At 36.7% G+C, this 12,702-nt stretch overlaps 1 protein-coding gene across 2 annotated transcripts in view; it reads left to right on the top strand.

Annotated features, from left to right (window-relative positions):
* The window catches only part of RPAP2 (RNA polymerase II associated protein 2), a 60,649-nt gene that overhangs the window by 25,113 nt on the left and 22,834 nt on the right, over positions 1-12,702 (top strand). For both annotated transcript variants that reach the window (XM_075182377.1, XM_075182378.1), the window contains exon 11: positions 5,817-5,885. In XM_075182377.1, the coding sequence (XP_075038478.1) occupies positions 5,817-5,885 (69 nt within the window). The remainder of the gene's footprint in view (positions 1-5,816; positions 5,886-12,702) is intronic.

The following is a 12,702-nucleotide window of genomic DNA, read 5'->3' as shown; positions in this document are numbered from 1 at the left end:
TTCAAACATGTTTTTTAAATTTTCAATTCCGCTCTAGTCCTTCTGCAGGTTGTAGGGCTGTTCTGTGCCGATGGTTTCAGGTGATACTAACATACAGATGCAGTCACTGACAGGCACAACAAAAGGGACAAACGCTACATGGCAGCAGAGGGTTGGTACTAAGTTCTGTCCTGTTTCCAGGGGGAGGCCATCATAAATCATTTCCCATTTGTTCAAAATAGGAGTAGAAAAGACGACCTACAGTATACAGTCTTCTGCTTTGGGAACTTTTATATGAATATTTACAAGTGTATTTACCTATTGTGTCAACATCAATGGTATTGTATTATTCTTAGCATAATAAATAAGCTTATAAATAGTTCTTAAAGTATGGTTTGCAATAAAAAAAAACTGTTTTCTCTTTCATCCCCTTTTTGATATTCGTAAAAGAATAATTATAAAGTCAGTTTGGCGCAGTCTGTAAATTAATCTCCATTTCTTTTTATGGCACAAATTTTTATTCAAAAAGCACATTTTACACAAAAAAATAAAAATGAAAGCACTTTAAACATATTTAAGCAGGCGTATGTCATGCATCGATGACCAGAACACATCTTGCTATGTGTCGCCTAAACAGAGGCGCATTATTTAAAAACTTGATGTACCCCATGCAAATTGATCTTGTTTACTTCAGGATAGATTGGGCTTTTTTATATGGTGAAAAACAGGAACAATTACACATTTCCGTGATTCTCCCCATAGCAATCAGTACACCAAAAGAAAGTTGCACAAAAAAAATAAAATAAAAAAGATTGAGTCTCCAATGTATAAGGGAATAATATGTGTATTTTATGCCAGGTTTGAGACATTTGTTGAGCCACACTGACTCCTGTCTCGCCCTACGCTAGCTTTGATATACTCAATGCATGGGACAGCAGTAGACATGCCAGGTTTTGTTAGATCCAGGTCTTTATGGATAGCACTATTTTGACATCACATGACTTCTCTTTATCAGTAACAAATTGCTTTGAGCTGTACACAGCATTCCCTTTGAAAGAGATGGGTCCATGCCACATCCCTGGGACCAAAGGTTGTTATTGGCATTACCACCTTATCGAGAAGCGTTCATGAAGGCTGCGCAAAGAACAATCAGTGCAAATATCATTATATTATGTTTTGGTTTTCCTTATGTTATGTTGTTGTTGTTGAAGGACATGGTGAGTTAAATAGGTCTACTTATACCAGTAATGTTTAAGAATCTGCTATAATTATACATTTTATAAAATATTCAAAATTAGGAATATAATAAGTACATTTCATTCTAATTTCTATTTTCATTATTGTTACCTTGCTTTATTATTCAACGTAATGTGTCAACTATTATGTCAAGTTATTGCGTAACGCTCCCATTTTTCAATTTCTTTTTTGTTACAATGTTTTGCTTTTTGCTTCTTCTTTTTTTTAACTTGGTATCCAATTTATGCCTTGGCGCAACATACAAATGTAGCAAAGGTGACGGAATCAAGAGCCTATCGCTGTGCCCAATAATTGTGTTCAACCATATTTAACTCACCACACTTAAATAGTAGCACTTGGAATAAGGAGGGCTAGAATGGTGCACACATACTCCTCATTTCAGGAGATACTGGATAAGTCTAAGCTAAATTTACACTATTTCTAGCTCAAAGCACTGTAAGCTTATTTATTGAAAATGTATTTGGGCTTCTAAGATGTGGATATTTACTTTTTAACTCATAATGCTTAATCTGACTTTGAAAGGCTGTAAATCGAGTAAAAAAGCTTTTTCTCACAACAAGAAAACACAAGCAATTTTTAACATTAAAAGGCTTCTGTGATGATATCGGTAACCTCTGCCCTGTTTGTGTGTTGGAGACTGAGTGAAATGACAGTATGTTGTCACAGCGTCCTGTAGACGGGACTGACAAGGAACAGACTGGTGGGCTACAGAGCCACGATTTTCCCCTCCACTGAGTTCTACAGAAACACTTCCAGTCCATCCTAGCTGCGGTAGCATTTTAGTCTACACCGTGCAGATGAGAAAAAGCTCTAAGAGATCTCAGAAGACATTTTAGTACAGTTATAGTTCATTCCCAGTAAAATCCCAGCGTGCCTGTACGCTTTTGTTACCAAAACGGAGATGTCACATTTATCCCAGGAGAGTTTCTGTCTGTCAGGCCACTAAGGAAGCTAAAAGGTAAATTATTTGCTTCACTTGTGTTATCAACGACCGTTCTTGGTTGACTAGTAAATGCCAGGGCTGCAAATGATGCTTTAATACTGATATGTGCATGTAAAATCCCTTGACAAATGGGAGTTTAAACTAAATGAAGCAATAGAATGGTTTTCTATTCTAAAATACAAACCCCCCCTCTCCTTTCCCTGTAAAAGGTCCCTCATGAGCATTATCACTGTTTCCTGTTGTTGTAGCAGGGTCCCAGCATTCGCATATAAGCTGGACCTCTGCCAATCACCTTTGGTGCTGTCTGGTTCTCCCTGGGGCGAGAGAGATCTGATGAAGCACTGTAATGAAAGACTGCTGCTGATTGGAGGAGAGGAGGGTTTATTCCGTATTTTTAAATGTGTAATATAGATTGCGTTCATACTTAAGGAAAATGTGAGGTTTATTCTCTTCCAAGGATTTGGTGTCCAGGTCAGTTTAAGTCTATTTTGTGTCCACCAAAGGCTTAGGGGGGCTCACATGGAAATGCATGTTTAAAAAGCAGCAAAGCTGAAGCTGCAATAATGGTTTTGAGACCTGAGCAAGAAACAACCCATACAATGTATGAAACAGCGTGTCAGAGACTTAACCAAATAGACTCACTGCTGTATTTGGCCGCTAGAAGCTGCTTCTACCAATTGTTTAAAAAAAAAAAGGCAGGATACTTATACTAATCAGTGACTGTCTGTTTTTAATTTGCAATTAATTATGAAAACGCTTTAGAGTTTTGATTTTGTTTTTTTATTTGACCTGAAACAATATTTTGTGTTGATCAGAGATAAAAATTCCCCAATAGATCCATTTTTATGCCATGATGTAAGAAAATAAAATGGGAAAAATGGCGAACACCTGAATAATTTTCATCGCCACTGTATGTATATAGAATATGTTTTATGCAGAATTAAGCCCAATCTGGCAGCACACATGGGGATTTAGTTGGTAAACAAAATAGAAGATTAGTTGCACAATTGAAATAAAAAGAAACCCATATCTTTTTCTTCTAGATATGGAATCACAAGATTCCTGTAGTTTATATTATATCTTGGGGACTTCGTTGTCCATTATTAAAAATGTGCATTGTTTTCCCTCTAATGTTTAAAGTCATTTAGTTTTGTTGTAACTTGAAATAGTCCTTTGAGAAAGGTTTAGTACACTGGCCTGTCATGACCATTGATTTTGCATCAGCAGCCCTTCTCTGAAGAAGATACTCATGTCTGACTCCTTTGTAAGTAGCAGATTAATGGCAGTGACCAGTGTTGGGAGCTTCCCAATCAATAAGAACATTGACTAATTGACTAGAAGTTAATAGACACAAATATCTGCACCTTCCACTGTGTGTGTACAAGGACATCGCCTCCCTGTGCTTCAATCAATACATGCACACACAGCGCTCTCTGTTTTGTTGGCGTGTCCCTTGATTAAATGGGGTTGTCTCTTTCACTTATCCTCAAGCCAGCAGATTTCCAGCATTCTCACATGAACATAGGCTGTCCACATGATGTATCACAGCACATCCTATCACTCTCACCACAACGAGCCTCTATTGAAAGCCTTCACATATTCACACAATGATGCGGATCCTAAAGAATCATTTTGGACGTCTAATGACTTGAGATGTAGGTTAATCTGGCAGAATTGCTCTAATGACACAGACTTATGTGCAATTAAATTAAATGAATACTATGATCAAGATACAGTTGTTTTAATATGTGGGGTAAAATTAAATAATAAGCTTTTGGTAATTGTTTCAGTTGAATGAGCATCGCTATCCTGTGACTCTACAGTAGTTGTATACCGACAAGGTCTTGTGTGCTGGCACCTGTACAACAGCTGCAAGCTACAGGATGTATAAGCTTACATTAGAATAATTCTGCTTAGTATTTATTGGCTGTGCTCTTCCTCTGTTGTGTATGTATGGTAGATGCAATGTCAGTACATATGGAAGCATTAAGTGCAACATTAACAATTATTCACCGTATAGTGCGCTCAGACACAGGGGAACTACATTAGGATAAAGATTTTTTATTAATACATTCTGCAAGTTCAACTCATTTTCTAAATCTTTAGTTTTACCAAATTGGAGTGAATCTTTTAAAGCACATTTTTTGGGGAGCCCTCGCTTCCTGAGTATGGTGGAAGTATATCGATATGGATCTATTGGCTCTTGTTCCACAAGGATTCTGACGCCATCTTGTCCCAGATCTGGTCCCATCTACAGTATGTTGAGGGAATTGTTGGAATTATTATGATTTGTATAGATTCCAGCACTGTAGGAAAGAATGTCCAATTGAGTGTGCACTTACTAAACTATTCTTAGGTGGTAACCAGGTCACTGCACATCCAGGAGGTGAGTCTACAGACTTTAGCCAGACTTCAGCACTGCCATGTATCACTAGCTAAGGTAAAAGGGTATAGTTGTGCTCCCCCTGTTGCTTACACCTGAGGGGAACGCACTAGGACCACCACCTATGTCAGACAGGCAGTTAGTGGGCCATTGATTAGGTTTGTGTTGATGGGGCAGGGCCGTAACTGAGATGGGCGGAAAGGGGGCACAGGAAATTAATATTTTATATTAATTTGATTAAAATTGAGAGTTTGTGGGGCTTCACATTTTCTTCTTGCCCCAGGTGCCACCATTTCTGGTTATGGGTCTGTGATGGGTGGGTTTTGACAATGCAGTTCCTGGGTTTCCAACTAAGAGGGGGTGGGTTCATAAAACCTAATGCTGGATACACACTACATTGTTTTAAGCCGATTATCGGGTCAATCAAACGATAAACGTCTGTTCCGCCCGCTATCACATAGAGTGTACACTGCAACTATGAACGATTAACGTTCCAAAGCACACCGTATCGTTTCATTTGATTTTTAAACAGAACTAAAAATGTTGTTTAACGATGAAACAAAGTTGTTCCAATCCTGCAGTGTGTACGTACTCACGACCATCTATCTGACAAGCTGCCAATAGTTCCTCCAACAAAGTTAGACAGGAGTGCCAGATTTGTGCTCACCAGAAGAATAGGACATGGTGTACTAAAGAGAAGAGGTCTAGATATCACAAATGCAATAAGATTTTTTTCTTAGGAAATTGTCGCTGACCTTTTTTCATGATTCTAAATTCTATTGCTGTTTTATAGTGTGAGAATTTGCATGCTGGCATGAGTAATATAACATTAGATTACACATATGTTTGAAAGGCATGTTATACTATTTATCTAATCCTGTATGAATTGACATCTTTAAAATATTCACAAATCTATGTATAATGTCCATACCTCTACAGATCTTAAAGTGTTTGACATTGTATATGCCCTTATTTATATCTGAGCAATTCTCCTCTGCTTACCAATATTTTAGGCTCCTAATGACTCATGAAAGTGTTCAGTCTTCTGACAGATAGAAAGTGTGATGTACAAAGGTCAAAAGATTCTGCCTTAATCACTCTCTTGTCACAAATATCTGCAGTTCTGATCATTTCCTGAGCTATTACTAGTAGCTGTATTTTATGAACAGCTTGCATTTCAAGTTTAGCTTGAATGATCTGTTACTGAGCACCATGGTTGTTTCTCACTATTATTCATTTGTTATTGTGTTTCAGATTTACGAATAAGAATATTACGCATACAACTCCTGAATGGTCAATCATTGCCATTGTTCTTTTATCTGTGTAAGTATTTATCTTTCTCTTATGTGACTACCTAAAAAAGCAATAAATAAAAGCACTGCATCAGGACAAAATGTAAAGAAAACACACACACTTAAAATAAAAACACCACTTCACTCTCCTCAGTCACCCTCTTTATGGCTCACCTAAATCCAGGCTCTTCATCTGTAATAATAAATCCTGGGATCCTTGACTTTGCAAAATAAAAAACTCTCAAATGCGCCGGCAACTAGTTTCTAAGAGCTCCCACCGCAAATCAGCGCTTAGCTGCGGCAGTCATATATATATATATATATATATATATATATATATATATATATATATATATATATATATATATATATATATATATATATAATACCGGGATTTCCCACAGCTTGAGTTCAGTCCATGGGAAATCCCCCATTTTATATATAAAACTATATATGCATATATATATACTCTATGATAGTGCTGAATCTGCAGCTAACCACAGGATGTGATGGTGAACCATGTCTGTATTGTGCAAGGAATACGTCCATTAAGGCCTCTGTCTCAATTGTCGTAATTACATTGCTATTTGGAGTTTGAGTGGAAGAGTTGCAACAGTTTTCTTACATTTTAATTGGTGTGTAAGTGTAAAAAGCTTTAATCAGATTTGTTAAACCCATGTCTATATAGTGTGTATGTGTATGTATGTATGTGTGTATATATATAAATTATAATATTTGTTGCGTCCATATGTATTGTTTGCAATAAAGATCGTTTGTTGCTATTGCTGTGGCTCCAAAGCACAAAGGTTCAAAGGTTTTATTCACAAAGTATTACAAGGCAAAGTTAGGCATGCATATACTTGCGCCATTGATACCAGCACAAGCTTCCATCAGAACGCTCTGGATTCCAAAGCCAGAGGTGAACAATTTATACACTATACAGTTGGAAAAAGCAGTGACAGTATTAAGGTCCACATTCATAGATCGACGGGTCATGACCTCCCAAGAACTCAACATCACATTGGTTCATTCCTCTGGTCATTGTTCCTTAAGGTGGCCAATTGACCTTCTTCTGGCTCCCGTCTCTAGACCTGTATAAACTGGTTCTTTTATGACAGCTCTGGAGTTGCTATCTGGTGTATGAAAAGTGATATTATTTATAACTAGCTTTCGCAACGTGCGATGGCTACATAAATAATACCAGAAACGTTCCAATGCAATTGCGAATAGAATGATACCAAACTTGATGTAATGTATAGCTTGTAAACATTAATTAGCCTCTTCACCACTTTATATTTTATATGAAAAGATAGAAAATCTGTTAAACATATTTAAATGTTGCTACAATAATAATTACGTTGCGTATTAATCGCAGAGCAAATGATTGTAGTGTAGGAAATTATTGATTACCACCTTCGTCCAATTATTAAACTTAAACAACAGTATGTATATGTAGTGTGTGTGTGTGTGTGTGTATGTGTGTGTATATATATATATATATATGTGTGTGTGTTCAGCAATAAATATGAAATGCCTGCCTTACACATGTGCCCCTAGTGGGCAGTAATAATGCCACTTGGACTTGGTACAATACATGGCCTAGATTCCCCAGTCACCAGTCACAGCAGTGTATATGTTAATATCACTCAGATTTAAATTTCAGTTAAATATAAAATAAATGCTCTACAAGTGGCGTAGTGGTTAGCACTTCTGCCTCACAGCACTGGGGTCATGAGTTCAATTCCCGACCATGGCCTTATCTGTGTGGAGTTTGTATGGTCTCCCTGTGTTTGCGTGGGTTTCCTCCGGGTGCTCCGGTTTCCTCCCACACTCCAAAAACATACTAGTAGGTTAATTGGCTGCTATCAAAAATTGACACTAGTCTCTCCCTCTCTGTCTGTCTGTCTGTGTGTGAGTGTGTGTCTATATTAGGGAATTTGGACTGTAAGCTCCAGTGGGGCAGGGACTGATGTGAATGGGTTCTCTGTACAGCGCTGCGGAATTAGTGGCGCTATATAAATAAATGATGATGATGATGATGAAGTGCTCCTAATTGTTTAAATAAAATATGTGAATTTGGCCAAGGTTATTTGTAATATTAAATATCTGTAGAGGAACTATTTATTCAAGAAATATTTATTTAAGAAGATATGTAAACCTTCATAAAATACTTTTAGATAATTTCCTTGTATCTTATAAAACTTTATAAACTGTAACCTGGTGGGAGGCAATATTGCAAAGTTACGGCTACCTCACAATAGCGATGACTGTTGGATGCGTCTACTACCCCTGTTCGCCAGGGGAAACCATCAGCTGCTAGAAGACTTTTGCCCCCCTCCGTATACTGGCGCACTTCTAACAGTGTTCCTGATGATTAGTAAAGCTTTGATGTCAACAAAACAATTAGAATAGATGCCATTAAATCTATAAAAATGTGATTCTTGCATTATAAAATGTGCAATTATACAATAAGCAGATTTCTATCTTTTATCCACCTGTCTTTATCATTATTAATACATAAATTCCATCAAGGTATATATGTGACTTCTCTGAATTGGTTTTATTTTTGTATGTTTTGTTTAGATCTGTCAAAAAATTGTAAGTAAGAGTTGCATATAAATTAGAACCTTCCCACAACTAGATAAATCTGTATGCACATCTTGTATAAAAGTGTTTTCTGTAAATGTAACAGTGTTGCTCCTGCTTCTGGTTGTGGGTCTGGTGAGTCATTCAAGCCTCTAGGGCTGGGAAGTACTTTTGAGACATTCACAGGTCAAGGAACGTTGTGGGCCAACATTGTAGCATCCCTTGCACTGCACTTAATATCTTTTGATATTGCTTCAGTCTGACACATAGTTCTATATTCACTGTCCCAGGGAAGGCTGTACTAGTAGGTATTAGCGTAGGCTTCAGCGAGCCCTGCATCTGTGTCACTTTGTCAGATACTGCTCAAATCATTCATTAAATCAGAACACAGAAAGTAACTTTACTTGAATGCTTTGGCATCAATTTTTTATCAGCTATAAGAACAAATCTTTTGTCATTTTTATTATATGCTCTTTCGGTTGAATTGGTGATTTGTGAAACAGATCTTATGAATTTTTTAGTCTTCCTTTGGCTTTTTTTTTTTAAAAAAAATAGCGAATAGCTTGATAAGGAAAGTCATTTAAAGCCATTCAATACTTTGAGGTGAAATAGAAATGTTTATGGGTTTCAGGTGTCCAGGTAGATGTACTTAAGCTGCTCACAAGTGCTGTGATTTTAATTAATCAGTACAACCAAACTGACTAATCATTGTACTGTGTGTGGACTGTAAGATCTGATCCAGTGGGATCGGATATGTTCGGGAGTCGCTGAAAATGAGTTCAACGCGTGTGCAGCTATCATTTGAACTGGATGGGATAAAGTCCAAATCTGTACTGTTAGCTGATTTTTCAGTGCACCCAAATACATAAGTACCCAAATTACTCACTAATTCTGTTGTTTGGGGTTTGTGACAAACAGGCAGAATGCAGAGTGTTTGGTCAATTTTTACCAGAATCCTTTTTAACACGTGTTGTGCCAAAAGTTGTTTTTGTTTTCCTACAGAGGAGGGGTGTTCATCTGATGTCTTTTGGAGCTTTTCCCCTAACATAGTGAATGGAATACTTTGGCAGTCTTTGAAATACAAGTTAAACAGAGCTTGCTGTACAAGGATCGGAATGTACTGAGGCTCATGATAATATCAAGGGATATATGTACTAAAGTGCGGGTATGAAAAAGTGGAGATGTTGCCTATAGCAACCAATCAGATTCTAGTTATCATTTATTCAGTACATTCTACAAACTGACAGCTAGAATCTGATTGGTTGCTATAGGCAACATCTCTACTTTTTCAAACCCACAGTTTAGTAAATATGCCCCCAGGAGTTGATGTTGTTTTATTGAAATTGGGAGACTGACAGTTTTGGAGCAAATGGAGAAGTGAATGAATAAAGATGTATAGTGCTGTCCAACATACAGCTATGTTATTTCTATACATTTATGGGCCAGATACTATTTTTGGAAAATTAGGTTTATGGCGTTGCCAGGGAAGGTGGGACAGCAGGTTAATTGGACACCCCTGATCTGTATAAATGACGGTCAGGAAGTTTATGGTACAAACAATGGGGGTGACAGGTGAGGGTTATGCCATTTCTGGCTGCACATTTTTTGTTTATATAGGAGTTCCCTCATATTAAACAGCTGTTAATACAGGTACTCCAAACTTTAACAGAACATGAGTTATTTGACATTGCTTTTCCATTTGCTGGGCAGCTGAATGCAAGTTGCTGTTCTCGTCATCCAAAATTGTGGCTAAAAGGGGCCGGCTGCTGAGTCCTTGTGAGAGGAAGCCAAACAGTGTTAGAGAGAACCTGCAGTGTGGTTGGTGGTTGTTATTAGCACACATACATAGGAGAAGGTTTTATCCGGAACTTCAACAAGAACAACAGTGGCGATTCACACTGACGTTAGAACATGGTCACACAATATAAAGAGAGGCCTTCTCTGCATATTGGAATATAAATAATGTTTCTTTATAGCACCATTAGATATAGCTCATGTCAGAAAGCTTTAAAAAATGTGATAGTATGACTTTAATATAAGCCATCTGCTTCTGAGAGAAATAATTAAGAAAGAAAAAAAATAAATTACTGAAGACATCTGCAGATTTCAGAGGGGAATTTCTGCTTCTGTTGTATCAAGGTTACAAATGTAAATATTTGCTGTACCTCCTTAATTGTAATTTTCAATCTAGCCCTATAAGTAACTTTCCATACATCTATACTTTAAATCAAGCTTATCCTGTTTTCACACAATTAAAGACCAGGATATAGGAAAATGAGCACTGGAAGTGTACGTTATATAAGCTTCACATGGATTAGTTTACTTAAGGATGGAACTGGTAGAGATTGTGAAAAAGCTCAACTACCTTAATACTTGTTACACGGCTTATTTACTGAAGGTAAATCTCCTGTTTATAACATCATATTCCAAAATTGCAAATGCATAAAAAAAAACAAAGATCCTGTTGGACCATGTATAGAAATGTACATTACTGAAAAAGATTTAAGTTATGCTACCGAAGACTGTTGAGCGTATTGATTTTTAACCGCCTACAAACCAGCTGTAGGAGAATTTAAGAGACCACTTAAGCTAGTATGGTATTTTATGGAAGAGCTAATCATATTCACAAGCATAAATGCAAAAGTGTGAGTAGCTTGTTACATAATGCTGTGATCATGGTGGGAGAAATTCTCTTGTCTACATGTCAGACCTTCCATTTGTAAATCTTGTAACTGACACTGAATCCTGATATTATTTGTATAGGAAGCAATATGCTTTATATATGCTAGATAACTGTTGTCATAGTATTTAAATGTGTATATATGCATCTGTGCGTGTGTAATATATAAAGATATATATATATATATATATATATATTTGTTACATTTTTAGGGACTACTAAATATAAAATAGAAGTTGATCCAAATCAACAGTTGCACACACAGGTGTGTGTGTGTTTGTTTGTATGTATGTATGTATGTATGTATATATATATATATATATATATATATATATATATATATATATATATATATATATATATATATATATATATATATATATTATAATATATATATGTGTGTGTGTGTATAATATATATATAATAAAATATTTTTTTTTATTTTATTTTTTTCAATTTTATTTTTTTCATGAATTCTAAGGCACAAGTAAAAGTTTATACAGTAATTAATGGAAAAATGAAAATCCATGTAGCCAAATTCAAGTTGGACGTCTGCTGTTTTTAGTTTATACCCATGATGCAGACTAATGGAAGCTTTCAGCATTTTCCCCAAGAAATGTCTTGTAACATTCTATTTATCTGAACTGGCTGTTGCCAGTGAACTGTGGCCAGTGATTCCTGCAGTAACAGCAGGGCAGGTAATGCTGTCTCCTCTAAAAGCACTTCCAAATGTTCAGGGAGCGAAAGCATCAGCTCTGGGACCCGGTAGTTAAACAATCAGAAAATGGCGATAATCGCTTCAGAATCGTGCAACCGCTCTCATTGCAAAATATGTCTGGGGTGCAGTCCTCGCAAATATGGCAGCTCACCGAAATGTCATGTTTTATATTTCTTGGTTATAGCAATGTCTTTTATTTCTTTTAGTCTGGGAAAATATTAGTTTTGGGTGGAGTTCAAGGAGCTGAGATTAAACCCCCCCCCCCCCCCCCACAAAGTTCTACTCTCTTTAGTTGTGCCATTCACCAACGTCTCCAATGGCTGTAACCATTCCATGCCACTCCTATGAATTGGACAGTCACAAGACACAGATACAGCCATCTGTGACCCCCGCGCATCTGGCAAACAGTGCATCTAAGGTAAGTAGGACTGTGTTTTTTTTTTTTATATCAACTCCTTGTACTTTACCCAAATCTATTCTATGGGGCATATTCAATTGGCTGCATTACTGGCGAAAGTAACGAGGCCTGCGCACTATTACAGTTACTACGGTAATAGTGTGCTTAATAACCATTAGCATGGTAATCTTTAACGCTGGTTTTTGCTCCTGGCCCAGGGAGCTGCAAGCAGAAATCAGGGTTAAAGTTACCGTATAAACGGTACTATAATTAACGCTGCATTGAACACAGCCAAATTGAATTCCCCCCTATTACTTCTAGGTTGTGATCTACTTTAAATACCATTCCTGAGTTAAGTGTGAAGGCACAGTGGCAAATAGTTATAAACTATTCTAAAAATAGTAATGGAAAACCTGAACTAAAACATTTAAATACAATAGTATTCAGAAATAAAAATTCTTCTCAAT

Source organism: Mixophyes fleayi, chromosome 8, assembly GCF_038048845.1.
Source record: "Mixophyes fleayi isolate aMixFle1 chromosome 8, aMixFle1.hap1, whole genome shotgun sequence".
NCBI lineage: Eukaryota > Metazoa > Chordata > Amphibia > Anura > Limnodynastidae > Mixophyes > Mixophyes fleayi.
The sequence above is the reverse complement of the archived record's forward strand: the minus strand, read 5'-3'. Positions and strand labels throughout refer to the sequence as shown.